At 38.4% G+C, this 27471-nt stretch overlaps 3 protein-coding genes across 12 annotated transcripts; 1 reads left to right on the forward strand and 2 right to left on the reverse strand.

Moving 5' to 3' along the window:
* The first annotated feature begins 529 nt into the window (after nt 1–529).
* LOC135584618 (BEL1-like homeodomain protein 7) lies at nt 530–7391 on the forward strand. 5 transcript variants are annotated; one of them, XM_065167320.1, is made up of 5 exons: nt 530–1489; nt 2518–3582; nt 5335–5708; nt 5799–5859; nt 6442–7391. In XM_065167320.1, exons 2-5 carry the CDS (start codon nt 2653–2655, stop codon nt 7081–7083), a joined length of 2007 nt encoding a protein of 668 aa, XP_065023392.1. In that variant the 5' UTR covers nt 530–1489; nt 2518–2652; the 3' UTR covers nt 7084–7391. The 5 variants fall into 5 exon arrangements, with proteins under 5 accessions (XP_065023392.1, XP_065023393.1, XP_065023394.1 ...); XM_065167321.1 differs by having other exon boundaries at nt 2535–3582; XM_065167322.1 differs by having other exon boundaries at nt 530–1157.
* Nucleotides 7392–7765: 374 nt separating this feature from the next.
* On the reverse strand, nt 7766–15864 carry LOC135650258 (serine/threonine-protein kinase/endoribonuclease IRE1a-like). Of its 5 annotated transcripts, none has more exons than XM_065169527.1 (8): nt 15393–15864; nt 14368–14456; nt 14255–14292; nt 11536–13112; nt 10484–10656; nt 10133–10379; nt 9741–10038; nt 7766–8128 (listed from the first exon to the last, which is right to left on the reverse strand). In XM_065169527.1, exons 1-8 carry the CDS (start codon nt 15653–15655, stop codon nt 7982–7984), a joined length of 2832 nt encoding a protein of 943 aa, XP_065025599.1. In that variant the 5' UTR covers nt 15656–15864; the 3' UTR covers nt 7766–7981. The 5 variants fall into 5 exon arrangements, with proteins under 5 accessions (XP_065025599.1, XP_065025603.1, XP_065025600.1 ...); XM_065169531.1 differs by having other exon boundaries at nt 14255–14297; nt 15393–15445; XM_065169528.1 differs by lacking the exon at nt 14368–14456 and having other exon boundaries at nt 14255–14297.
* Nucleotides 15865–18523: 2659 nt separating this feature from the next.
* LOC135584643 (beta-galactosidase 5-like) lies at nt 18524–25927 on the reverse strand. Of its 2 annotated transcripts, none has more exons than XR_010501487.1 (19): nt 25426–25927; nt 25210–25305; nt 24970–25082; nt 24796–24862; nt 24525–24617; nt 24204–24347; nt 23356–23444; nt 23015–23120; nt 22828–22915; nt 22236–22393; nt 21964–22128; nt 21565–21743; nt 21269–21378; nt 21064–21173; nt 20850–20953; nt 20646–20759; nt 20359–20564; nt 19565–19901; nt 18524–19032 (listed from the first exon to the last, which is right to left on the reverse strand). XR_010501487.1 is itself a non-coding variant. In XM_065169532.1 (19 exons), exons 1-19 carry the CDS (start codon nt 25588–25590, stop codon nt 18901–18903), a joined length of 2583 nt encoding a protein of 860 aa, XP_065025604.1. In that variant the 5' UTR covers nt 25591–25918; the 3' UTR covers nt 18524–18900. The 2 variants fall into 2 exon arrangements, 1 of the variants encoding a protein (XP_065025604.1); XM_065169532.1 differs by having other exon boundaries at nt 20850–20960; nt 25426–25918.
* Nucleotides 25928–27471: the final 1544 nt, after the last annotated feature.

Below are 27471 nucleotides of genomic sequence, written 5' to 3' on the forward strand. Positions count from 1 at the left end.
AGTTCAAACGAGGAAGGTGAATCTAGATAACGCAATCCCTCCAATTGCGGCGCGACACGCGGCCATTTCATCACCTAATTCCAATGATGATCTGCCAGGAAGATTGCACTCACAGTAGTAAAATATTAATGAGGCATGCAGAAACAGTTAGCACGGTCATATTCTAAGCAGCTGAGCACAGAGGAGTAGGTTGAGACAAAGAGGAAAGGGAGGGAGGGAGGGAGGGAGAGGGAGGAGAAGGGTGGATTGTGTCAACACATGTCACGACACACACAAGCAACAAAGCTGGGGGACCAAGGAAAAGGGTGCCTACAGTGGTGGGGAAACCCCCACAAGCTCACCAATCAACCTGATGGGGTGTCATTATTCTACATCAAGCGGTCACACACCATATTGCTTAATGGAGATGATCACAGAGGAAAATGGCTTTTATCTTCTGTGATCTGGACTGTGAGATGTCAGCATCTTCCCCATGCTTAGGAACCCAAGATGGCATATTTCTACTTGCACCAAAGAAAGAAAGAAGGGATGAGAGTAAAATGGTGGACAAATTGGTGTTTGGGAGATTTAAGTGCAGGTTTAGGTCTACCAACTGGTGGTTAGGAGATTGAACACCTTAACAATCCTCATCACCAACTCCCAGGAAGAAGAAGAAGGAAGTAACCTCTGAAGACTTACAGATAAAGAGATAAGGAGGGAGAGATGGGGAGGGGAAGAGAGAGAAAGATTTGTCATTTATCATGGCTTCCTTTTAGAGGGTGAGGACTGGAGGGAAAGAGGGGGAAGTACTCTCACGTGCAAGATGGAATTTTGGGGTCTGATGATGGTAATCTGAGATGAGAAGGAGAGAGAGAGAGAGAGAGGGAGGGAGAAGGGTTTAAAAACTGGTCGTCGAATTTAATATTGGCAATTGGGGAAGCTGCCGAAGGAGGCGAGGGAGAATTAAATATGCATGTAAAACAAGGGAGGAAGGGAAAGGGGGGAGCTTTGTGTATTTTGAATTGAGGCCTTGGGATCGGTTTGTCCCCGAACTGGGAGGATTTTGCTCGGCCGATCGGCTGCGAGTTCTTTGCTTTCTTGCTCCCCACGAGGCGCGCAGCAGGCGGCGGTAGCTGCCATCCCACCCTCATCTTTCTTCCTCTTTCTTTATCCCTCGGGTACTAGAAATTTGTTCTCACTTGTATCCCCTCTTTCTTCAGCTCTCTCTCTCTCTCTCTCCGTATCTTTCTTCTTTCAACCAGCACATATATGACTGTTATGTAGTGTGTGTCATTCTTGGTTCTTCGAGTGAACCAGTTCTTCTTCCTGTGCGTCTCCCTCCGCCTCTCTCTTTCTGTCTCTATCTCTCCATCTGATTTTTAGTTTTGACGATGTTGGAGTTGGATGGTGGGTTCAAGAAGCGGTTTTTGCCTTGTTGTTTTCTGTTCTCCACAAAAGAAGCTCTGTTCTGGAAAATCCATTGCCTTCTTTGTTAGTTTCATTAGCTTGGGTAAGATATTAGTTTTGGATCGTTCTTCTGTTCTTCTTTTTCTCAGGTTTGATGAGTTGTGGCGTGCTCTTTTCTCTATCCATATCATGCTTTAATTTCGGGATGCAAGATCCTTCCTTTTCCCCCTCTCTTGTTGGTTGGCTTTGTGAATTATGCTATGTTGAGATCACTTGTTGGTTGGCTAGGGTAAAGAATATGGAGATTTTGTTGTTGGGTATTGGATTACATGGGTGCATATGGGGGTTCTATTTTGTTCTTCGGGATTCTGGACCAAAGTCCTTTTCCTCACGGATCCTAAAGAGATCAACAGGGGACAGCTGTTTGGGTTCTTTTTATCCTTTTCCCTTCTTTTTTATTGCCCCTTTTGCTGTGGGTTGGCATAAATTGGTTTTGTTTGTGGTTCAAAGAGCTAGAAAAGTAGAACTGGATTCACATAATAAAGGTCTATTAGTTATCTAATCTTTGGACATTGGCAAACATGTAGCAACAGAACAAAGCCATGGTTTTATTGATTATTTGTCCTGGTTGATTGAGAATGTGTGTATTGCATGAGTGGATAAACAAAGAAATCCTAGCAGGGTATCACTGGTTACTGCTTTCATCGATCAAGTAAAACGTAACTCTGAGCTCTGACTGTTGCCCTTTCTATTCGTCCATTTTGATCTCCATCTGTTTTTTTATTTACTTTTAACTTGTTTGCCGTTCTCCAGATTGTGTGCAATTATATCCTCACAAAACATCAGTTTGATGAGCAGTATAGGTTGATAAGTATGAATGATCAGTGGTATATAAAGAAACTTCACGTAAATTTTCGGTGTGAGCCTTGCTTTGTGTTTCTATTGGTATAAAAACATATTTTGATTCGGAATGCAGCGATTTGAACGCATATGTGTTCCCATTGCTCTGCTATTGCTTCTTCTGATCATTTGTTATTCATTAATTGTTCTCGGTGGAAGCATTTGATCTCTGTTGAATCCTTCCGATTGTTTATTTTCGTATCTTCGCTGTATTCCTGACTGTTGCAGCAGACTACATTTCTTCTTAGGGTTGGAGCTTTCTGTGTCAAGTTCGTCCAGTTACTATTTTGTAGCAGAATCTGGCAATGAGTTATCATCCTTCCACTTCCAAAGACCTTGCCAAGTTTAAAATCAAGGAAAAGAAAAATGTCCACGTTCTTTATGATGTCTAACAACCAATGCGACACAACTCCAGATCTTTGTCTGAAGGATCAAGGACATCCCCCATATTCTGAATCATCAGTTCCTGCCGACATGATGTACCTTAGTTTTTCGAATTCTGGTGCGTATGCAGATGCATCAGCTGGCAGTACTCAGACACAGCAGAATCACAATGAGCTTCCTGTTGCCACTACCATTATTTCGCAAGGCTTGACTGCAGGGAATTCTGATATACTCAACTCATATCCTGGGGATCATGCTTATAATGCTTGGAAGGATGGAAGAAACGAGATGTTATTTATGCAGACAATTGATGGGTCCATAAATGTTATGGAAGATCAACAACATGCTGATGATCCTCGGATGAGTCTGCGGTCACAGTTGGGCATCATAAATAGGCAGAGCTTGTCTCTACAGCAGTCCAGTGTTTCAGCCATGCAAAATCAAGGATTATCACTCAGCCTTAGCACACAAATGCCAGTTCCTTCAATCCAGTACCAGCCTAATAGCTCAGATATATCTTTCATTGGTTCTCATCAGTCAACTTCTGGAAATGTTAGGCCATTCAGAGAGGAAGGCTTTCAGAATAAAAGTGTGCATGGAAATATCTCCCCTTATGGACTTTCAAGTCTTGCAAGCTCAATTTCAAATTCTAAGTACCTCAGGGCAGCACAAGAATTACTTGATGAAGTCATTAATGTCAGGAAGGCTCTGAGGCAAAAAGCAGAAAAGAACCAATGTCTCTATACTTCTGCTGGTTCCATGACGTGTAACGATGCCACTGGGGGATCAAAAGGTGAAGGGATGACTCCAAACCCTCAAGACGCCTCTGCTAATTCTTCCAGTGAGCTCTCACCTTCTGAAAGGCAGGATCTTCAAAACAAGGTCTCAAATCTGTTGGGGATGTTGGATGAGGTTCTTTTCCTTGCCTTTTCTTCTTGTTTCATTAAGCCATATTCGCTATTGTAGTTAAAGAGTTTAAATGAACATAAGATCATTTACAGAAAATTTATTTTGGTTGGCATGACTCAGCTTGGTGTTTCTGGTCACCTGTACCTTGATAAAGGTGACTCGAACTGGAAGTAAATTTCATTGAAATCAGAGCATGGTATCTAGAATACCTATTGAACTGTAATCAGTTCAGATCTGTGAAATTGAACTTATAAGGTAAATTACTTCTGTGAACATCTTTTGCTCGTAAGAAATGAATCCTGTCGTTCACCACCTGTAATTAGCATTTGTTCAAGTGACTACAAATGGTTTAATGTTTCTTCAGAAATTTACAAAATCATAAGCATACCTGTGGATCACAAAATTAAAAGAGAAAATTATGTTTAGTGTCTGTATTCGTCAAATTTTTAATTGATGGAATTTTTTGGAAGAGAAGATTTGTCTAGCATTTCCTTCAATAGGAACCTCTTCTTGTTTTACTTTTGTAGTTAACTCCTTTTTCTTGCTATGATCTAAAAATAATTATAGAGATAAAGGAAAATATCTAGTTGACTTAGAGAAAATTTCTTCCTTTCTCTACTATTATACGATTGTCCTTGAATTCTTTGAGAAAAATATAATAAACTGGGAAATCTATGGTATGATTTCAGTCAAAAGGAGATGACACTATACAAATTATTAGATCTTAGAAGCATGTTATTTGATGGACCTTTCCAAATACCAGCTGTTCTGTGCTTCTGTCTCAACTTCCATTGATTTCTTTGCTCCTATGGGCTTCTTTTCCTGATACACTCGCAGATTTGCAGAGCTCAACAGCAAACTGCTGTTCAGAGCTTCGGCTATTATCCTCACACTGAAAACTACGGACATTATTTATTAGTACATCAATGCATCTAAATTCTCTATACCCTGGTACCATTTTCTGCCGTTTTTCATTTTGCTGAATAAATGTTTATGAAATCGCCTTAATAGCATTTAAAATATATCATGTTCTAGCAGCTTCTGATAAGACACTAAACCTAATAATTGCTAATCATACATGGATGATTGGCCTGTGACTTCTATCATTTTTCTCATGATCCTTAAAGTCGTACATATGCTAAGAAAATGATATAACTAAAATCATTACTGTAATTGGCCCCTTAGTAGTGATTGCTGCTCTAGATTCATGGCAGAGTGCTTGCTTAGATATATTTGAGGAAACCATTTGTTGATGGTAAATTATTTGATGTGACCATGATGTGGATGTCCAAGGTGTTGTCTCTTGGGTTATCGACAAAGATCTATCCAAATAAGTAAGAGAAGTTTTGTTAACTGTGAGTATGATGGTGTTGATGATATTTGACATGGGAGGAGCATGTAAATAAGATGAATAGGTAATAAATATGATGGTGCCATAGAGGAAGCAACTATGTCACTTCTATGCGGTAAAGGATTGTTTGGTTTCATATAGACATTGTGTTATGCTGAAAATTATTTAGAATTTATGAAAACAGCTATGGTCATTTTCTTTTTTCTTTTTTCTTTTTTTTTACATCTGATGCATTATACACCTAAGATAGAGATAAAAGTTTCAATAGTATTGGTTTGTTCGAGTGGAATAATGGCAATAATGGCACTATTATGCGATCAGCTGTATCAATGACAAGTTATTTGAGAACTGATACATCATCTTTCATCTTAACACATACATATTTCATTTCATTTCAATTGCAGGTTGATAGACGGTACAAACAGTACCACAATCAAATGCAGATAATAGTGTCATGTTTTGATGCAATTGCTGGTTGTGGGGCTGCTAAACCATATACGGCCCTTGCCCTTCAAACCATTTCTCGGCATTTTCGCTGCCTGAGGGATGCCATCAGTGGCCAAATTCGAGCTACAAGGAAAAGTCTTGGAGAACCAGACAGTTCTAGTAAGAGTGTTGGGCTGTCTCGCCTTCGGTACATAGATCAGCAGTTAAGGCAACAGAGGGCCATGCAGCAATTTGGTATGATGCAACAGCATGCTTGGAGACCACAGAGGGGTTTGCCAGAGTCATCTGTCTCAGTTCTTCGTGCTTGGCTGTTTGAGCACTTCCTTCATCCGTAAGATCCTACTACATTTCTTTTTTTCACCTAGTACTTTTATGTATACAAAGAATAATTCTTCATACGAACACTTACATGTTTTGCCAGCTATCCAAAGGATTCGGAGAAGCTAATGCTTGCAAGACAGACAGGCTTGACAAGAAGTCAGGTATACTTACTATTGTTTTTAACTATATGACTGTTGCTGGTCAGCCATGGTTGCTCTCTTTTAATGCTAATGACAGCAGAACTTACATTGCTTAAATGGCAAGCGAAACTATGATCTTTTTTTTTTTTTCACCCAAAAGGTATCTCTTGTGACTCTCTTTTTGTTCCCCTTCTCATATTTTCTCTTTCAAGTCTCATCATCTCATGTCCAATTTTTGTTTCTTTCTCATCTTATCATGAAGAAATTGTTACTAAGATTGGAATGCCATATGCTTCAATATTAACTATCTTTCTGATTGAAACTGATAACAGGTTCTGGTAAATCCCATGTCTTGCTTGATGTTTCTGATATGTAAATGTATGGATATGCATAGAACTTTTCCTGATTCAACTTGGGTCTTCCATGAAGCAAACTTTGACATTCACATAGTATTTATTATTTACACAAAGGGCAAATCAAATCTGCATAGCCATAAAATTTTTAGGCTAAAGCAGTCTGCATCCAAGAAACAGGTTACTTTAGTGCATATACTTTAGTGTTTGTTTATTGTATTTTTTCCTCATTGAATGTCCTAACATTCAGGTTTCGAACTGGTTCATAAATGCACGAGTTCGTCTTTGGAAGCCTATGATCGAAGACATGTACAAAGAAGAATTTGGTGATGTTGAGATTGACTCAAACTCTTCTTCAGAAAATCCACCAAAACTGAAGGAAGACATTCAATCCTCGGAGGATCATGAAGACTTGCAAAACCATGCAACTGGAAGATGCCAAACAAGCCAGATGAGTGACTCTTCAAGACCCAATATCATCCCAGCCATGGATGTGGATGAGTCAGCTGCTGGTTTCCAGAATGGAACAGCTACACAAGACTCCTTTATGAATCTGAAAGCCAATGACCAAAGATCAATTGGACAAGATGCCAGCTTCTTACAAGATGCTCTTGCACACCCAGACGGCAATGGCAGATTTTTAGCTTATCAGATGGCTGAGTTAGGCTGCTATGGAAATGGCGGGGTGTCCCTCACACTGGGACTGCAGCACTGCGATGTCGGCCTTCCTATATCGGACAATCAGCAGAGCCTTCTTGCCATGAGAGGGAATGATGCTTACAGTGCTGCTGCTCCAGCTGGGGCTGATACAGCTGATTATGATTACGCGAACATGGGAGATCAGCGACACCGGTTCGGGTCAGCACATTTGCTGCATGATTTTGTCGCTTGAATTGATTTGTGTTGGTGATGATTGCTAATGAAGTTTCTGAACCAGAATAATTTGTTCCAAATTGCCTTCCTAGGCATTGCTTGCAACTCTATAGGAGAAAGTGAGTTAGCATGGTGATGTAACATAAGAGGTGGTGGGATTATAGGGTAGCATATTGTAAAGATAGAAGCATAATTTTTGTGTAATCTAATTAATCCTTGTGTTTTGTATACTATATGGATGGCTTTGGCTCTGCATACAATTACACAATTGTAAGAATATTTGATTGTAAGAATTGTGAGAAATGTGGTATTTTATTTAAATTCTCAGTAGCAGTTCACCATGCTTTGAAAAGAGGAAGTTAATCTGGTTTTTTATGTGATTGCAATGACACTTCCTATCTTGATTGTCATCTTTTTTGGTTAGAACTTAATAATTGTTGTAAGCAATTAATCATATTATATAGTCCACTATGAAAATCTAAGTCTTGATTTTCCTTGTGGAGAATGTGAGCTTGATTTGCTACCATTGCAAATTTTGCAAACTTGACACTTGATAGCAAGGCTGATATAGATATCTATATATTTTGTACGAGATGATGAAGCTTTCTGGTAACAAAATAATCCTGCTTTTCATTGGATACTGGCATTTCAACCATCATGAGATCCAAACAGGATAAGGCATTGTTTCAACATGCACAAGATTACTAAACCAGTATGCATTGGATTATAGAACATGGTGATTACAAGTTTACAACTTTAGAGGGGCATATACAGGGTGAAGTCTTTTTGTTGTATAATAAGGTACAGAACAGACTTAATTCATATTAGTTTTAAAACATGAAGTTATTTACAACAATGATCAGCTTTGTCAAGTCAATCAGTTGCATCGAGATTCCGGAGTAGTAGACCTGACAACACTATAAAAGACTGCTTCTAAAATATTTGCCAAGAGAGTCCTCTTCCTTACAGTATCGGCAAACCACTTTGTAGACTTCGATCAGAAGCTTTGGGAATAGACTTCTAAAGTACATATCAAATCCTTCAGGAACAGGTCCAAGTGTTTCCTGGAAATGATGGGAATGACTTGAGCAAGATATTGGGGTAATAAAAAATACTAGAGTATAAAAAATGACCAAACTTGCTTTTATTCAGCACTACTGTTTATCTGAGACTGGATCCATGAAGTACACAACACAATATAGAACAATGTCAACTAGTTTATCACCATTAAGTGATTCAGCAGAATTAAAATTAGTATAAAATGATAAAAGATATAATGGGATGATGAATGTTACCCATTTCTGAACCAAGCATAATACAATGTTCTATTTGAAGGTGGAATTCAAGGGACAATTAAAGATGTTATATTTGAAGGTGGAATTCAAGATAATAAGCCAAGAGACAGTAAAAAATAACTCCCAGTGAGATACTACTCAAGACAAGTCAATCTGCCAGACAATGGAAAGGCCATCATCTAATATTAATGCACCATCCATTTTCCATTGTAAAAAATGGAAATATATAAGCATTAGCTATGAGATGCACGTGCAAGAAGCACAGCTTATCAAGAATGATAATAGGTAAAAGATGGGAAAGGTCAGCGTAACAGAATAAAGAACATATTTCCTTTCACCAAAATAGCATCCCAACTATGAACCAAATACATAAAACCAAAATGCTAGAGACAAGTCATTTGTACACCTACGCTGTTCTAATGAAAACTATGGCACCAAATAAGAATATTTTTTAAATACAACTCTTTATGTTAAGCTAGCAGACAACTTGAGAATGAAAAATTTTCAGGGTCAGCTGTAAGATTTTAAGATCAGAAATGACCTTTATATTTCAGAGCCAAATACAATCATGGGATCAGGCTGGCTAAAAAGATTAAATTTGCCAAACAAAATCAACCAGAAGAAATAATAGGACTAAGCCACAAATTAGCTGAAATTGGGTGGAACAAGCAGGAATCAGCCAAAACCAGTCAAAAATAGCAGCAATCAGCTGGAAATCCTCTGGAATCAGCAAGAAACATTAAGGACTTGACCAGAACAGACTAAAACTACTTTGAGGCAGGATCATATTCCCAATTAAACTTGTCTGTCTGATATAGCTAGCCAGAACCAGGCACACCAACCAAGGATCAACAGAAATTAGTCAGAACTGACTGGTATTTACCGACCATAGTTGTGCTAGATGAACCAAACCTATAGTTGTGTTGCACCATATAAGTGGGCCTATCACCAACCACCATATAATTGTGTTGCACAACAAGAAAAGATAACAAGATAACAAGAAAAGATATAGTTGTGTTGCACAACAAGAAAAGATATAGTTGTGTTGCACAACAACCAAACCTATAGTTGTGTTGCACAACAAGAAAAGATAACAAGATAACAAGGAAGTCAAAAGTGGCAAAAGCATAATGAATTTTCTGCAAGACACATGCAATCAACAAGCTATATTGCTGCATCTAACCTGGAATGAAGTCTGGAGCAAGAAGTACAGTTTATATTGATTGCTTCAGTAAAGGGATAATATAAATAAATTGTCTACATAAGATAACCATAAAAGATATTAACTGAAGTAAGTTATGCACACAGAACATACTGATTTCAAGGTTATAAGAAAAATATAACATTATTATATCTAAGAAAAGGGATGGGAGAAGCAAACCTGGAGTTCTTTTGGAAGTTCCCTATAATGATTTAACTTGTTTCTTATTACTCGTAGGAGGTCACGAACGCAATTAAAACGATATTTTCTATAACGACCCATGTCTGTAATGAATGCAGCATCTAACTTTTCATCCCATTTCCCACCAAATGCAAGAGGTGCAATATTTTCTAACGCTTTTAAAATATCTGATCCTCTGTCTTCCAATTCAACTCGATCGCTTACATCTCGTAAAAATGAAAGCCGTGTCTCAGAACTCCAAAAAAGTGGTTGATGCAATACTTCTACTGCATTTGGCCTGTTAACATATAATATGCATGTACTTCATAATGCAAAGAGAAAAAGAAGAAAAGAGGGAATGACACTGCAAATTATGAAAATGTTTTGCTTGCCTCATCTTTGGGTCAGGTTGCAACAATTGGCAAAGTAGATGCTCAGCTTCTGGTATATGATCCACCAAGAACAGGTCCATGCAATTGTTAATAATGTTTGCATCTCGTTCAAAGAATTTGCCAAATGGATGTTTCCCCTTGGTAATACAAAAGAATAGTATGCATCCCAAACTGAATAAATCCACAGCTCGTGTTTGGCGTTCATGAAGAATTTGCTCAGGTGCTTGCCAACCAGAGCTACCATATCCTATGGAAAATTTAGACGAGCTTGAACTTAGTCCATTTCTATTTATAACAATAAAAAGGTTTTTTATTGGAGGGGATCAATTATTAGTGTTAGGAAGTCATTACCAGTTGCATTACAACTCAAAGAAGACATGTCTTCAAGGAGGCGTTTGCTTATACCCATATCAGAAAGTTTGGCATAAAGATATCTGTCATTGCTTATTAGCACATTTTGAGGCTTTAGATCCCGATGTATGATTCCAAGTTCATGTAGATGTGCAACGCCAGAAACTATATCTCTGTATATAAACAAGAGCAAAGTTTTAAAAATCACAGATCCACATTATGACAAAACAACAATAGCTTGCAAAACTGGCAGATTAGAGTAGCCAATTCCAAAATGAATAGAGAACACAAGCGACTTAAGAAGAAGCACACACTTTAAATCTACACAATATATACTCACAGCATTTGCCAATCCTTTTATATCCAGTGCCAAGTTATACTTGTTTTAAATCTTAAAACAAGTATTTTTTGAAGTATAAGATCAGCAGATGCATGCCATTAATGCATTAGGTATGTTGGAGCCTAAGTTTGGCCAAATCAAATCCAAGCCTCAACATTGACTAGATCAAGTTGGATCACACTAAGGTCAGGCATTTTCCAGTTATACTTGTATTCTATAGCTTTTGTTCTATACATAATCAATTCTGATGTGTTTTGGGGTTTTCTTCTATTTTAAAACTTATGTCACTCTTAAACGTAACATTAGTCATATCTTTGCTATCCTCTGTTCTCTGGACCAATGTACTTTGGGTTTTCTTGAGTTTAAGAACTATGTTACTCTTGAATATGCACATAACCTTTCACTACTTCGGAATCCTCTGTTATACAGCGCCTGTTCTGATGTAATTCAATCAAATCGGACTCATATTGTCAGTTGCAAAATAGGTTACGTTTGCATTCTTAGGCAGATTATGGCTGCATAAGAGAACTAAAAGTTCCTACTTGTAAATGAGTGATTCTTAAGGATTCAGTATGCACACTGTGCCAAAAAAAATGGCTTATAAGTTTTGTTGACAAAAAGCTTAGAAACATATACAAATAAGGAGACAAAAAGGTAGCAGAGCAACATGAGAACTTTAATAAAGAGATAGAAGAAAAGGATAACTACCAACCTCATTAGTTTTAAGAGTTGAATTGATGGAAGACCATTTGGTCTCCACAAGTTAACATCCTTTCCAATATTTTTCACCATGCCTAATTGAAATTTGTGCTCAATAGATGAGTCCGATATTGGATTTTCCACAGATACTGAATATGAAGAATCTGAGCATATGTGTATTAGGTCACTTAAACTGCATATACATCGCTCCAGTGAGATATAGACAAAATCTAAATCTTGTTCTACTCCATACCACCGAACAATATTAGGGTGCCGATCAGATGCAATAAGATTCTGAATCTCTTTACAGGCCACATCATGATGCGCACGAAGAAGCCGTTTGACAGCGACAGGACGAGCATCATAAAATCCTTCAAAAACAACTGTACCATTGCTCCCATGACCGATTTCAGAATTTGATACAAAGAGTCTTCCAATCCAACGTCCATCACTATCATCATTCAGTTTCATAAATGAGCTTCCATTTTGATTATGTCCATTAGTTTTGGTGTTCTCTCTCATAGATAACAAATGACTGTCATGATTACCACTGATGGAAACATTTTTCATGTTTGGAGCCTTCCGAGATTTCCTCTTTTTAGCAAGCACAGATTGTCGTTCCTTCAAATCATTGCATTCTTTATCATACTTGAATAGCTTTCTCAACCAAAGATAGCAGAGCACAAAGAATATAGGCAAAGTTAGAATCAAAAGCCAACCATAACCTTCATAAATAGATTGCAGTGACAACACATTGTTCTGCTGAGCATCAGAATGTTCATCCACTGAATGATTAATCTGGTCATCCAATGAGTTATGGGATGCATTAGAAATTTCCTGTCCATGATTAGGCAATTTCATGTTACCTCTGGGTCTTGTTTCTGAGTTAACGAAATTAGAATGTGTAGTATGAAATTTTGGTCTAGCAGAAATGCAGTTTCCTGGCTGGCATCCACTTGGAACAGTACGTAAGACTTGTGATACATATAAAGAAATAAGCCCATCATCTAGTCTCTCGAACATCTGGTCAGTATCCCTATTGGAACTGATACAAATTTCTAAGGAACAGTTATTAGCAGATTGACATTCATATGATTGCCTGTCACCTTGGCCAGACCTCATCCCATTGTGTGATTCATAACATGAGGGGGGGAGCATAGCCTTCAGCTTAGGTGGTTGTCCGGCCTCACTAGTAAAGTAGACAGGAATATTTCTTCCGGACATGGATGGTATTCCCATCTCCTCATTCCTGGCAGGTGGCAATCCAGGCCCAACATTATGAGCACTGATACGAGAAATCATCACACTCCATAAGTGATTATTTAAATCATAGCTATCCAGAAAATAATCTGTTCTTATAATGGTTATACAAGTAGCATTGCCAGATTCCAGCTTGGATGAAATGTACTGCTCTTCAGCCGTAGGCATCCCCACAGTTGCCCAACTAAAAGGCTCCTTATCATGATATATTAACTCTCCACTATCAGCATCAACAACATAAAAAGTTGATGTCTTTGTCCCAGTGGTAATAACTGATCCTTTAACAACAGGTGCTTTCTGGACATATTCCTCAACTGTCCAGTCATGTTTCTACAGTATGAAAACGAATAAGAAAAAGATAAATCAGTTGAAATGAATACTAGTACAGCATAATAAGTAATTATTATGTATGATGAGAAGAAGATCAATGATTTATATACACACAAATAGTGTTTTTAAAAGGCACTCAAGCACTCGGGCGAGGTGAGGCCCGAGCACCTTGCAAAACCCCAAGCGCAGCGCTTCAAAAAAGCGTTACTTGGGTACTCGCCTGAGCCCTGGCAACGTGCCTTGGGCAAGCGCCCAAGCCAAATTTGTTTAGGTTCAAACTTTGGTTTGATTGGACTTATAAGTTGGTTCAATTGAACCAACAAGCGTAGTTACCCTAACACCTCCCAACCCCCTCCTTTGCCCGACCCAGTGAAAGAGAACAGAGGTGAAAGTGAAGCCCACATCCGTCGCCTTCGTTTGCTCTACTCGTCGTCGTCAGCAACCTTGTTCAATCTCGTCCGCTGTCACTACAACTTGTCTATCGCTGCAACTCGTTTGCCTTTGCAGCTCATATTAACCCTAAACCTCATTCACAGCTATAGCTTTGTCTGCCGCTGCAGCTCTATCTGTCGCCATCAACAACCACTTCCATCGCCTTCATTCGCCGCCTTTGTACGCTTTGTTGCCTTTGTCCACCACCCTCTCCTTCCTCCACATTCTTCCACAGTCATCGATAACTCCTTCCCCCACCTTTCTCAATTCCCTCTCTAGAACAATTTAGCACTAGTTAGAATTGTTTAACACCATATTGATTCACTCTTTAGAACTGTTTAGCATTGGTTAGACCTATTTAGCACCATATTGATATGATCCTCTCTTTAGAACTATTTGCACTGGTTAGAAACCTGTTTAGCATGCCCTTTTAGCATATTTCTATTTAGCCACATATTTTTTTTAATTATAATATTCGAGAGCACCTCGCTTCACTTAGGAAGGCGCATAGGCGAGCACGTAGCACCTCAAGTGTTTTGGAACCTTGGCGTCTTTTGGCACTTAGCGCTTTTAAAAACACTAGGCACAAAGCTTCCATGTCATTTCTCAATTCTCTGTTTTCTACATCTTATCACATGTACATTCAAAGTGCATGCTTGAGAATACAAACGTGATTTATATACATGCATATATGAGACGTGTGAGAATACCTTTATTCCAGCAACCTTGCTATATTCGTAGAGTTCCCCTTCGCTATCAGAAAACACAATATAATCAGGATCATTAATTGAAGGAGTTCGCCATGAATATGAAAGTGGCTGACCTATCAAAAGCTTCCACTGAGGTTTTGTAGATTTATTCATAAAATAAATAGTGCCATTTGGCAAAGCCAAAAAGAACCTCCCATGCTTACTGATACCCCAAAAAAACAAAAAATTGTTACTAAAAGTGTTGAAATAATAGCAACATCAAACTCTGACCCAAACATCACACGCATATATAATTCTAACAAGCAAACGAATATACATAAAAGTATTATATTTCATAAATATACAAAAACGTCCATGAATAAACTCAAAATAACCATGTTGTTTCTTGTACGTCAAATAAAGCTTTGGTATGTTGAATTGGTACATGTAAAATAACAAAATATCAATTTGTCTCTAAAGCAGCCCAAATATATATCACATGATAGCTATCTGCCTGAAAAAAAATGATTTACATCAGACATAAAGATGACAAAGAAATCATAAATCCAAATTTACCTCTTTAAACATGAAGACACCTAACACTAGTTTTATCCAATTGAATGTATCTATATACAATTGAAACCAGTTTGTTTTTTTAAAATATACAACATCAACTCAGAGAAAATACCAGAAAGCTACATGGTCACTAAAGTTTATCAATTTGCAAAATACAAAAAAAAGCAAAAACAAAAAAGAAACTCAATTAGATTTGATACACAGCTGTTAACATGTCAAACGAAGTAAAGCCTTCACAAAGATATGTATCATCAAGCCAAATGAGAATGTCAGCAATTACCCTAATCATATTATGAATTTGAAACACTTGTTCAGACAAGTCGGCATGCTTAAAGAAACGACTATCGCACCTAAAATATCATCGGTGTTAAAGCAGCTTAGTCTCGATTAATTTGCAAGTAATGTTGAGCTTCATCAAGAGTCTGATAATTCACGACAATTCTCTTAAGATTTGTTTCTTGAACTCATTAAGGTGGATCTTTTCCTAATCTACAGAACTCAAAAACACAACCAACCAAAAACTACACAAGGATGAGCAGAAAAACTTATCTTTCTTGCATCAGACCAAAAGCGAAGTACTTACTTTTCATCCAAACTCATGAGAGATCTCGATCCGGCTCTTAAAACACCAGGGGGAGACTTCTCGACAGGTACCAAATCGGTCGACAAGAGCCGACCGCTCCATTTTTCTGCAGCGGATATCTCACCAGTAGACGCAACAGGAAAAGAAAGCCCAGGATAAGGAGAAGCAGACGGATCAAGCACCACGGGCGTCAACACGCCGGAGACGAGGAACCCGATGGCAAGGACGGCGTAGAAAACGACGGATCGCGCAGAGGGGAGCATCGGAGAGCATCGAATGGAGGAAGGGGAAGGGGGCGATTAAATTGGCCGGAAGGGAATCAAAAGAAAGCGAAACCCCTAGGGCAAGGTGGTGGATTGAGGGAGAGGAACAAGGAGATACCCTTCTCGCTCCCCTTTCCTTCGTCCTTCTCCTTCTTCCTCTTCTCCTTCGCCTCCTCAGTCTGGCCACAATGCGACAAAAGAACACGATAAAAGAACCTCCAAATAGAAGCCCGAAGGCATTTAGATATAACGGGCCGTCATTTTCATTTTGTGATATAACACTGCAATTATAACGAGCATATGGCCAATACCGGAAGAAACATATCGTTATTTGGTGATATCGGAAACGTTATGTTGAACATAACGGATTTTGCCTTCCTCTATTTGAATCTATTCAACATGTCTCAAATATTTAATATCGGCTGCATATATCTTTTGACTCCGTCATACAAAATAATATTCTTAATTTATTAAAAAAATATTTAAGTGTATATTTATTATTTTTTTATGAAATTATCTATTTTTACACACAATTAATACTGATATATTAATCTCAAATATGATTCTTTCTCATTTTATTGTTCAATAGAACTAACTATAAGAAGAGAAATATTTTAGAAAAGGTTACTGATATTCTCATATAATCTACATAATTTTTATTTTTGTATATGAAAGCATAAGATATAATTTATTTGACAATTGCCTTATATTATTTTCAAAAAAGTGACCACTTTTATATCTGAGATGTTAAAATTCAAAAGGATAAAGAAGATTAATCTCCAACAGAAATCATTTAAAGAAAGGAAAAATTCACCTAATTGGCTGTGAAGTTGTTCTTTGACAGAGTCAAAAAAAAAAAAAAAAAAACCCATATAATGAATGGTATGTGAGAAGACTTGTGATGGATAGCTCTTTTTCACTTGGATGGGATTTGTTCTGTCATGACCCAAGTTTGATGGGCTAACTGATCAATCAACTTCGTTTGCTTTAAATCACTGATCAAAATACTTAAGTTAAAGTTAATAATAATACATTCATTAGATCCTTATAAGTTAATCTTAATCCTATTCACTTTCGATGTGGGACTAATCAGGAGTGTTACATGTTCTTGACCAGATAATTTAGTATTTTTTGTTCTTCAAAGGAAGAGCATAAGACTTATGACCTTAGTCAATTTTTTTGTCTAAACTTGTTCAAGAATATATTGGGAGATATGCGAGGCTACAGTTATATTGGACTTCAATCAGGCTGCAAAATGGACATATTAGAGCTGGTTTTGGACTAAATATTCAGTTTCAAGCTCAATCTTAATTTGTAGGATAAAATCTCCATTTTTCTTTTTTAGAGTAGAAACATATACAATTATCATCAGAACAACCCCCTGAACAGCTTGTAGAAGAAGAAGAAGAAGAAGAAGAAGAAGAATCATATCACCCATGGCCTGCAAGCCCTGGCAGCAAAACAATCATATCTTCACAGGCTCAAACAAGCCAAGCCTTCAGCACCAATTTGAGTGAGGAGACATTGTAAGGAAAAGATTCCATTATTCACACAACTTTACAAGACAACAGCCACATCCAAGAACACAGCTTCAGTCATATGTCAGCAGACAGCATCAGGAGAGACAAGATCTAGTGTTATTGTCCTAATCCTTTACCCTGTTGGAGTGTGAGATTGTCCAAGCAAACCCCAGACACTTGGCAGATCTATCAACTCTTCTTCTTGCAGGACCGACACCAATAATTCACCACTTTAAACCTAATCAACTCTCCCGTAGCTGAAGTACTCCATATTGCGAGCATAATGATTGCTGGGATCATTACACTGCTGCACTTTTCTTCGGATCTAAGTTGGGGATGAGCTAAAAGCAGTGTGTTCTGCTAACGATGCTCAGAGAACAGTGATGAAAACGCATGTCATGCTCAGCCCTGCTGAGGAACAACATTATATAGCTTCACATGGATCTGCATGCGAGCGCATGGGATGCTCTGTATTGATTTCCTGCGCTCAGTGGGTGTCATGCCACCAGACTCGGCAAGAGGTAACCATGATGGATATCATGCCATGCTCACTTGTTCTTCTGTGATCCGAGTGCTGTTACGAGTCTCCAAGAACACACGAGGGTCACTGAGTCATTCAACTTCTTATGCATCCATAACCAATGCCATCTTTCACTTGCTGAGATATCATCACCAGCATTTCTGAAAACTTTCTGACATCCAGTACGGTAATTCTAGAGATGGAATAAGGTTCATTAGTGTTGAAATTAATCGACATCGTATCTTGAGAATTAGATCTTCGAGAAGGTGGATGTTTCCTTATGGCATGAACGCTGCCATCCTAATCCTCAAGTCAATTTAAGGTCTTATGTCTGGATGAAAATTAAAGTTTTAGATCCTTATCTCTACTTGAAACACTCAAATAGAGTGATGAAAATACCGAGGTTTGCAATGCACCAACCAATACCTATTTTTCTTGTTCTTCAGTATCAGTCATCATAAAAGTAGAGGAAAAAGTACATATCAGTATTGGAGATGGCTTTTTGATACTTTGCTTGTGATGAGCTTTGCCTTCAGACAACAATGTTGAGGTTTATAGGCATTTGGCCATATAGACTTTGCTTAGCCAAGTTGGAAATTGCAAACATTAAGGCATGATGAAGAGCATGCATGCTGAGTTAAGGCTTTGTGTTGGAGACTGCATACACAAAGAACTTTGCACATCAACACAGTTGAAATGTACATATTTCTTCTATGATTTCCAAATGAAAGAGGATCATTCTCATCATAGACCAAGAAGATTGTTTTGATCACTCAAAAGAAAGAACAGAGAAAGGAAAAGAAATGAAAAGAGTGTTAACAGAGAGCATGACAACAATGACAGCATTTAAAATTATGCAGTAAATACAACTGTATCAAATTACAATATCCTTCCATAGCAAAAGAAAAGAAGCATATATGAAAGCAAATTAGCAATTATCCTTTGCTTTCCTCTTGTTCTCCATTCTGGCACCAACTTATGATTAATGCATCATCGGTGGACCAATGAAGACCTCAAAACTCAAAGATAAGTTAGAAGAATAATGCATGACACATACTATTTTCCTTTCACTCTACATGTAACTCCCACACACCAAAAACAAACACCTACTTTTGGTCGACGCAAGCACTTTACAATTATGCCGAACGTTTCTTGTCATTCTTTCGCAGCAAATAAGAAGTTCACACGATTGCACTCTATGATGCTCATGATATTGGCTGAGCAGCTGAAGAGCATATAGCTTCTACTGCAACTCTTTTCATGACATTTGGGCATGGGTCCCCGCCGAAGTTGGTGGTGGAGATGGCAACTGCACATTTCTCTTGTCCAATGCAGTTCTGCCCAAATGGAACAAGGAATCAGAATTTTCCTTATAGAAGTACAAGAATCTACATATGAAATATGCATCCTAGTGTTCATAATTGATATATGCGGGAGAACACAGGAGGATTTACAGGTATATGCCTAGAACCAATGTGTACTAGATAAGAGTGTAGACATGTATCGGTCGAGACAACTACTAACTATTTCGGTCTGCCTTAGCCTCCCAAGATACTATACATGAAAGCAAGGGAGACACTCTACAGCACCTCATATTGAGCAACTAATTCTTTTTCTTCTTTTTCTTTTTTGTTTCTTGCATGAGGAACTTCAAAATCTGATTTTATAGGATGCAAGAATGCCTAAACAGCAGCATATGGTTATATAATTATGCATGCTATAGTTTATCTTTATCGTCAATTACTGCATGTGAGAATCTCCAAGAAAAAGGACAACTGATTGTATAGAATGCAACAATGTAAAACCAGTAACACATAAATAAATATTTTTGCATATTTAAGAGAGAGATAAAAGAGAGGCATAGAGAACCTTTTCCAGGATGGTGTACGAATTCGGCGAATGACATGCTCCCTGTTGGAAATTTCCACATGTTCCAAGTGGTGTCCCATAGCTGGCAAATTTGATGGCCGATATAGATTGTCCTGGTGCGCATCGCAGGTGTACTTTTGGCTTGTGGTACTCTTCAGGTTGGCCATCGCTCTCAATGTCCCAATTCTTTATTGTGGGATGCCATTCAGAAACATCAGCACAAACACTAGAAACAGATCTCTTCATCATGGAAATCTTTGTTGCATCACCTCCAACCTCTTCAAATATTACCAGTAGATTTCTTGTGGGTTGTAACCAAGACCGCGGCACATGATACCTGAGTATCCAACAATTAGCTCATACCCGAGGAGTTCTCCATTTCCAAAACTCCTAAGCACAAAATCCTAATATTATTCCATTTACTACAAGAGACTGCTAATGTATATTTTACCTGGTCTTTGGTTTATTAGATAAATTTATACTAAAATTCAGACAAATCACCAGTGCCATGATCATTTTGTTTCGCCAAGCAAATATGTAATATAAATAAATAATTAAGCTGCCATGTCATAGTTTGAAGAAACAAATATTTTTAAAAGTATATCTATATCTTGCCAACCCTGTGTATTATGTTGCTCAAATCAACCGAAAAGAAGAGTTTCAGAGAATGATTTTCCTTTGATCTCAGCACTACAAAGAATAAAATTTTCTGAGTCAGGTTATTATTAGTTTGAAAGAATTCTTGTGTAAGTTAAACATATAAGAAAAAAATATGTTTCTCATGCAGAAGTTACCATCGTTGGGTTGGTTGGCCGCAGTTACTCTGACATTTTGGAGACCGATATGTCCCTATGTAACTGCATGAATTGCAATCTCCATTTGGGGCATAGGCAGTCCAGTATCTTCCAATACTTTGTCCGTTTATCCACACCTGGCCCTTCCCCATACTACCCATATCCAAAGCCAATGGGTCATTCCCATCAGGAGCATCAAAATATGCCTGAAAGGAAAAGCCTTAGTGGCTAAAGCAGAGATGCTAAATTATTAGCGTTATAGTCCACAGTCGAGTCTGTGTCCCTACCCTATACCATGTCAATGGTTGCTGATCTTGAACTGCTAATGACCCTTGCATCCATTCAACAGAAGAAGCACCCTCCAAAGAATTTAGGTTCATAGCTTCTCCTTTTAGGCCAACCTGTAAACATTAGAAAAGAAAATATTTAACGATTCCGCCACACAAAATATTTCAACAGTGGCAAAAACTATGGTGATCAAACAAAGTAACCTGATATGACCATTTCTGCCATGTTAAGTCTCTACTTCCTTCATCAAGCCCATGTAGCACCACAGGACCAAGGACTCCAGTGCTCCAGAACTCATAATGCACACCTGCATTCTTCACCACAATAATAGCAAAATTATCAAAAGTTCAGTGTTGATATTTCATTTATTAGGCAATGCAATTTAAGTAGTTCATGGAAGATGATAAAATAACTTACTGGCAGTCCGACGGCGACACTCAAAATTGCAATTTTGTTAGTTCCAGCACGAATGTTGACATTACCAGAAAATTTTATCCTCCTATCTTCCCTGCTCCCATAAGCAGAACCTACCGTAGAATACTTAAACTTTAGTTTCTTGGTTAATGAAGCTTCACCTAATTATGCATACACCAAAAATAGAACAATGGGTACCCAAATTTACCTGAGAGCTGTCCATTAAGAAAGATATGCAGAGCATGACCAGCTGACTGGACAGTAAGAACAGGAAGCTGACCTCCATGTAAAAATCCTTCAGCTGGGCTGACATCAACACTGCAAAAGCGAATAAATAGAATTCATGTTATTTAGTGTAAGAAACACTGTTCTAGTAGTCAATACTAGTTTTAGTATGAAAAGAAACCTAACATATTTCATCATATACTAAGAAGTTCTAAACAACAGATAAACTGGATCTATTTTGTGCTTGAATTGAGATAGCAAAGTTAGTCAAAATCACACCTAGTAATGTACCACAAGTAGTCACTTGTATCCCTGGTAACATTTATCTGTTCCAACAGCCCAGTTGTGGTGATCAATGAATTATCTTCCAATGAAGCGACAACCTCATCATACCTCTCCCACATAAGTGACTGAGTATTAGCTGGGTACATTTGCATTTGTGATGTTTGAACACCAACCTGTAGTGAAGAAAGGAAACTGATTCTCAGATAGAGGATATGACCATTCTACATACTTTCTGGATAAGTTGTAAGATTATTTTTTGATGATTTAACTTGAATGAAAACATTGGCTTGAAAGAACTGGCTCCTTCAGTATATATTTGAATATCAAGATCTTTAAGCGAGTCCAGCAACATCTGATAAAGTTGTCGAAGAAAATGGAAGCAAATTTACTTACTTTTGCAGTGTTGAATACTACATTACTGCAGTCAGGTAAGATGCTGATTGACCAAGGTGGTATGTTGTAGTGCACGTTATTGAACATTACCCTTGCGAAGGAATCTGGGTTGTAGTTTGCAAGGAAAGCTGCACAACCTCCAGTCTGGGAACTGAAGACATGAGCCTGAAGTTTGAAGAACAGTCAGATCCAAATTGAGGATTCATGTCAGCACCCGAAAGAATGGCACTAATAAACATAATTAGTTATTGCCAATGAAGAATCCAACACACCTGTTGGAGACTTCCCAAAGAAGTAACTGTTGGATCAGCTGAAACTAGAGCTTGTTCACACAGTTTAATTGCCCTATGAAGCTCTTTTAGATGCCCGTATTTTGGTTCTCTGATCAGCCCAGCCATTTGGTGACAAAAAAGTTGAACAATGCATATTCCTGGTTTAATCCAAAACGCAGATTCAATGTACACCAATTTAAAACCACATTTTTGTTAGTACTACATTGGGATTGATAACAATTATGAGATTTGACAAGAAGCTTAACTTATGATAGTCCCAATTAAAAATCTGAACTGACACTGGACCATCTGCAAAGAAGTTTGTTTTTCTCTAACAAAATCATGCCCATTAACAAATATTCCGAGAACTCCACAAATGTTATGAATCTGACAACTTGCTTTAGTGTAAAATATATATTTAAATACTTCCCCCATGTATGTGTAGAGAGAAGAAGGCATACACAAACACAGAAACAAAGAGGTAGGGGAAGAGGGAGAGAGAATATGTGATATAGTACGAAAACAGATAAATGGGGGAAAACACTCTCAATAATTTTGAGAAATAAAATGAAATGTTCATTTTCCTTCATACCATATTCATCAATTGGAGCATCATAATCATAGCTGGTTGTGATGAAGGGACCTCCAGCTGTACGCCCAAAATTAGTTCCTCCATGGTACTTCAATGTGTAAGCAAAGATGAAAGATATATTTCAGAAAGTATTCTTTGGAGAGGCCTCAGATCACTAAGATGAAAAGGCAATTTAGTGAAGTCTAACCATGTAATAATTGATAAATGAACCACCCTTTTGTATAAAGCGTGCCACAGCGAATGCCAGGTCTTCAACTGGTCGGTGATGGATAGGGCTCCCAAATTCCGTAAACCTATAGTGGTAACAGAGAGAGGAAAAATCTTGCACAGCTCAGATATTTATGTGGCCATGATTCAACTGTATGTATAATCTAGCATTTTCCCAAGAAAATACATATAAAAAGTACAAAAGTTGTTTGAAAAGCTAAGCATCCTTGAAGCTTGTCATTATACAGCTATAAAAAAACTGGCATGACATGCGCAGATCTAAAATTTCAGCTGAAATATATTACCGCATAAGCAACTTACCAGCCACTCCAAGCTTCAGTCCACATTATAGGCTTATAAGGCATATTGGGAGTAAAAGTATCACAGTAGAAGCCATTGCATGTATTTATCTGTTGGCAAACATAAAGAGATTCACAAGAAAATATTGAAAACATCTGTTATCAAGAATAAAGAAAAAGAATCAGAAGGAAATTCCTATCATATGTTTTAAGAGAAATGACCATGCAACAAAGATTGCTCATGTTGACTTGCAACTTTAGGATACTCTTATGTTCTTTACATTTAAGGATTCTGTGAATAAAAATGATAGATGAAATAAGTAACAGCAATCTATTGTGAGCTAGCAGTCGGCATCAATAGTTCATGTAAAAGAAATAGATTATTCATTACAAATTTTGCAGAAGCTTTCCTCAAAAAGATCTCCATGAACATGACTAGAGTTCAAGTTTAATCACAAAGTGGACCATTATTATTTAAGTCAAATACATTGGGTAAACATAAAAATTTTCTATCGTACAATCAAAGGCTAATTTGAGTTCTAAGCTGGATCATATATATACATATATGGCTCTATTTTTGAAGAAAATATTTGGAGATATTAAGGTCCATCAAATTCTGTATAAGAACAGTATAGAAGCTTAATCCTCACACTATGTGCAAAATATATCAAGTAGCAAATCAGCATTTTGAATTAGCATCAAACCACTAAATTACAAAAAAGAGCCATCCAAGAAAAGACACGAGCATAATATATTTGTTAGCAATGAATCCAAAATATGTGCCTTCAACAACACAGCACACACCAAAAAGACGCACACACACACACAAAAAAAAAAGGAACAAGTTTATGTTATATTAAAATAGCTTACCACCGGATCAGGGGCATCATCCTCCTTGCACATAACCCATGGTACGCCGGTCTCTAACCCGACAGCCATTTCTGCAGCCCAGTTCAAATATGAACGACCAGCAGGCCCAGATGCCCTACTTATGGGCCCGTACTCATTCTCAATCTGCACCCATAAAACTTTAAATCAGCCAGTGGAGACAAAAAGATTACTTCCACTTTCTTTTATTCTAATCTCCCCATGAAAGAAAGGCATAGGAGCATAACCTTACATCAGGCTACCACAAGGTGAATAGATAGTGACAGAATCTAAGGTTTCTTTGGTTGATGACAAGAAACATGCCTGTGAAAGGATGATTGGGCCACCCTGGGAAGCAAAAAGTGATTCACTCTTCAACATCTGAACAATTTTTTGGGTGAAACCTTGCATAGCCATCTGCATTTTAAATAAAAAAGAATAAACTTGTCACATACGCATTCAGAACCAAATTAGGGCTGCCATCTATGAAACAATGAAGCTGCTTGGTAAAACAGAAAGCTTAGACCTTGCTCTTTGCATCAATAAGAAGAGAAAAAAGAGGTTAGAATTCAGAACACCGGGATAAGGAATGAACCTTGAAAGGCTCATTATCTGTTCTGAAGCTGATTCCTGGAACATACTTCAACCAAACTGGAAATCCTCTAAACAAAAATAGAAGAAAAAATGAGGAAGAAATGAAGAAAAAAAAGGCTTAAATTATTTACAGCAAGAAATCAATGATTAAATTTTAGCTAAGTTGGAGAAGCACCCAAAATTCCACTCTGCACAAACATAAGGCCCAATCCGAAGGTGGACATACAGCCCTAGATTCTGGACTGTCTTGATAAACCTCACCAAATCATACCTCCCCTCAAAATCGTACTGCCAAAAGAAGGAAAAAAGAAAGCTCAATCAAGAAGATCCATTTATTATTCTAGTTCTACAACAAACAAAAGCACAGTGAAGGGAAGAAACTAAAGAAATGTGCACAAGAAGGTGAGAGAAATACGGTGCCAGGTGAAGGCTCATGTCCATTCCAAAAGACATAGGTCTGTATAACATCCAAGTGCGCATCCTTAGCCTTCTGAATAAGCCCTTCCCACATCTAACACACCAAAACAACAATGCCCAACCAAAATTCACCAAGAGATTCCTCGTCAACCGTGACAAATTAAAAGTCTAAAGATGCAGCAAGAAACTGAGATGGATTTTCTAGAGATGGTACTTCTGGTGTGCTCCTGGGGTAGTGAATGGAGCCAGAGATGAGGATCCTCCTCTGTCCATTGATGATGATGGCCTTCCTGTCATAGGTCACGCCACATTGTGCCACAGGAAGAAGAAAAAGAAGCAGCATTGAAGCAAGGAGACATGCTGAGTTCTGAACAACCATTTTCAGGTGGTGAATACTCCCACTCCACCCTCTCAGATCTCACACTCTTCCTCTCTTCCTTTCCACCGATGTTATAGGTAGAGGAAAAGTTGGAAGTGTGAAGCTGGGGAGGGCAGTGGGTGAGTCCAAACCCTCTGAGGAAAGAGATGGGGAGGTTGAATGTCTGTGGGGTGGTCTCCCTAATATGCCAGAGATAGAGAATCCATCTATTGAACACACAATCCAGCGAGCTGAACAGAGATCCGGCACAGAGAGGGGTGATTATTCTTGTAGTTCAAAACCACTTTATATTGGCAAAAACATTGCCTGACACCTCTTTACATGGGTGAAGTGTGTTCATTACTACACAAACAAAGGTGAAGCTCATCATGATCATGCCAACCCCTTTTCCCTTAACCTCTTGGCTTAGTGAAACTTTTCTTAGATTTCTTGTCTGGAATGTGACATGCTTGCATCAGATACCATCCCTGACCGACATCCTTACATGACTGCTGCCATGACAAATTCTGCACTGGTCACTCGATAAATCTGTAGAGTGGTCTGTATGCAAGTCATTATGGCTTTGACTCAGTGGGCCTTATCAGTAAACCTCAAGATTTTTTGGCGGAAACATCCTAAATTTGCAAGAAATCTCATTATATCAGTGACTGTTTCTACAGTTGCATGCCAAAATACGACCATTCATCAAAGTAAAAGGCTGTATCTTTAGCAGATATAGATGGGAGATGCTGACTACAGTATTATCATATCTGCATAAATACATGACAGCATTCACCTCAGATGTCACATCATTTCTGAGAATATCAAAAGGGATTCATTGTTGTTATCTATTATAACTCAATTTCTGTTAAAATAATGTATGGCTTAATCTCAAGTGATTTGGCCAACAGCACTCATTGTGCTCTGTTGCTCTCCATCATAAAGCAGAGAAAACAGCTCCCGTCTGAGGATGAAAGCTGATATCAATCTTTTGCAACTGCTACAAGGAATTATGGCCATAATACTTTGGATAGTGAGGATTGAGATGGAAACCACAAGGGATATGAGTGCAAGTGATGGCAAATGGGGGCATTTAATTGAGATGGCAAAAGTAAGCACACCATGAATGAGCTTTTTGGAGACGATGCCACCAAACGGCATGGCCCTCGAAGTAATGTATCCTAAAACAAATCTCTTTCTTTCTCTCCCTTCTCTTCCCACTTCCTTTACCCTTGAAAAGCTCACTCTGAGTCAGATGACTGCTCCACTTTATTGGTCACCCCGTGACCAGTGAGTACAAGACAAGCGGGGCAACACATGGAGACTGGGGCGGGTGAGTGTTGGTATCCGAAGTGAGTGTTTTGACCATCCCATTGGCTGCCTCCTCATATCAAGAAAGATCTCCAGGAACTGGTTGTGGCCATCATCATTTATTTGATCACAGTAGCCGGTTGAAATCAAGGAGATCTGCAAGGAGTTGTTATGGACATTGTTGATGAAGCCCTTTCTCTGCTCATGGACAGATGTTTCAGACTATAGATTGGTCATATCTGCTCATGCTCAAACAGGCTCAAAAGACTCCATCGAGCCGAGGCATTGGTCCCCTTGAGAGAGAACTGGAAGCCGGACGTGGATTCATCACACGGCGCTCTGCATGGATGTGCCAGTGGACAGCTATCAATATGTCCTGAGACAAATCTACTGAAGAACAAGACGATTTACCTTGAAACCCCTGAAGTGGCCTTCTGTCAGTTGTGGTCCTCGTGGTGACGACGACTGTGCTGCGATCCCGCAGTGAGCATGCCGTGCCTCCCGGCGCAGACGACGGACTGTTACGTGCCAAGCTACGTGTACCTCGAACTGGCTGCCCCACCCATCTGATGGGCCCGCGATTACACCGTC

The sequence above is a fragment of the Musa acuminata genome, chromosome BXJ3-9 (assembly GCF_036884655.1).
Source record: "Musa acuminata AAA Group cultivar baxijiao chromosome BXJ3-9, Cavendish_Baxijiao_AAA, whole genome shotgun sequence".
In the NCBI taxonomy this organism is placed as follows: domain Eukaryota; kingdom Viridiplantae; phylum Streptophyta; class Magnoliopsida; order Zingiberales; family Musaceae; genus Musa; species Musa acuminata.

What these genes read in the sequence shown, in the direction of transcription:
- LOC135584618 (XM_065167319.1), top strand. Translation starts at nt 2,653, where the DNA reads ATGTCCACGTTCTTTATGATGTCTAACAACCAATGCGACACAACTCCA. An exon ending in TGTTGGGGATGTTGGATGAG is followed by an intron (nt 3,583 to 5,334) that starts GTTCTTTTCCTT and finishes TTTCAATTGCAG; the next exon opens with GTTGATAGACGGTACAAACA. An exon ending in CAGGCTTGACAAGAAGTCAG is followed by an intron (nt 5,860 to 6,441) that starts GTATACTTACTA and finishes CCTAACATTCAG; the next exon opens with GTTTCGAACTGGTTCATAAA.
- LOC135650258 (XM_065169526.1), bottom strand. Translation starts at nt 15,655, where the DNA reads ATGCTCCCCTCTGCGCGATCCGTCGTTTTCTACGCCGTCCTTGCCATC. An exon ending in CAACCTGACCCAAAGATGAG is followed by an intron (nt 10,039 to 10,132) that starts GCAAGCAAAACA and finishes ATATGTTAACAG; the next exon opens with GCCAAATGCAGTAGAAGTAT. An exon ending in AACTTCCAAAAGAACTCCAG is followed by an intron (nt 8,129 to 9,740) that starts GTTTGCTTCTCC and finishes CATCATTTCCAG; the next exon opens with GAAACACTTGGACCTGTTCC.
- LOC135584643 (XM_065169532.1), bottom strand. Translation starts at nt 25,590, where the DNA reads ATGGTTGTTCAGAACTCAGCATGTCTCCTTGCTTCAATGCTGCTTCTT. An exon ending in AACCATTGACATGGTATAGG is followed by an intron (nt 20,565 to 20,645) that starts GTAGGGACACAG and finishes TTTTCCTTTCAG; the next exon opens with GCATATTTTGATGCTCCTGA. An exon ending in CGTACACCATCCTGGAAAAG is followed by an intron (nt 19,033 to 19,564) that starts GTTCTCTATGCC and finishes CCATTTGGGCAG; the next exon opens with AACTGCATTGGACAAGAGAA.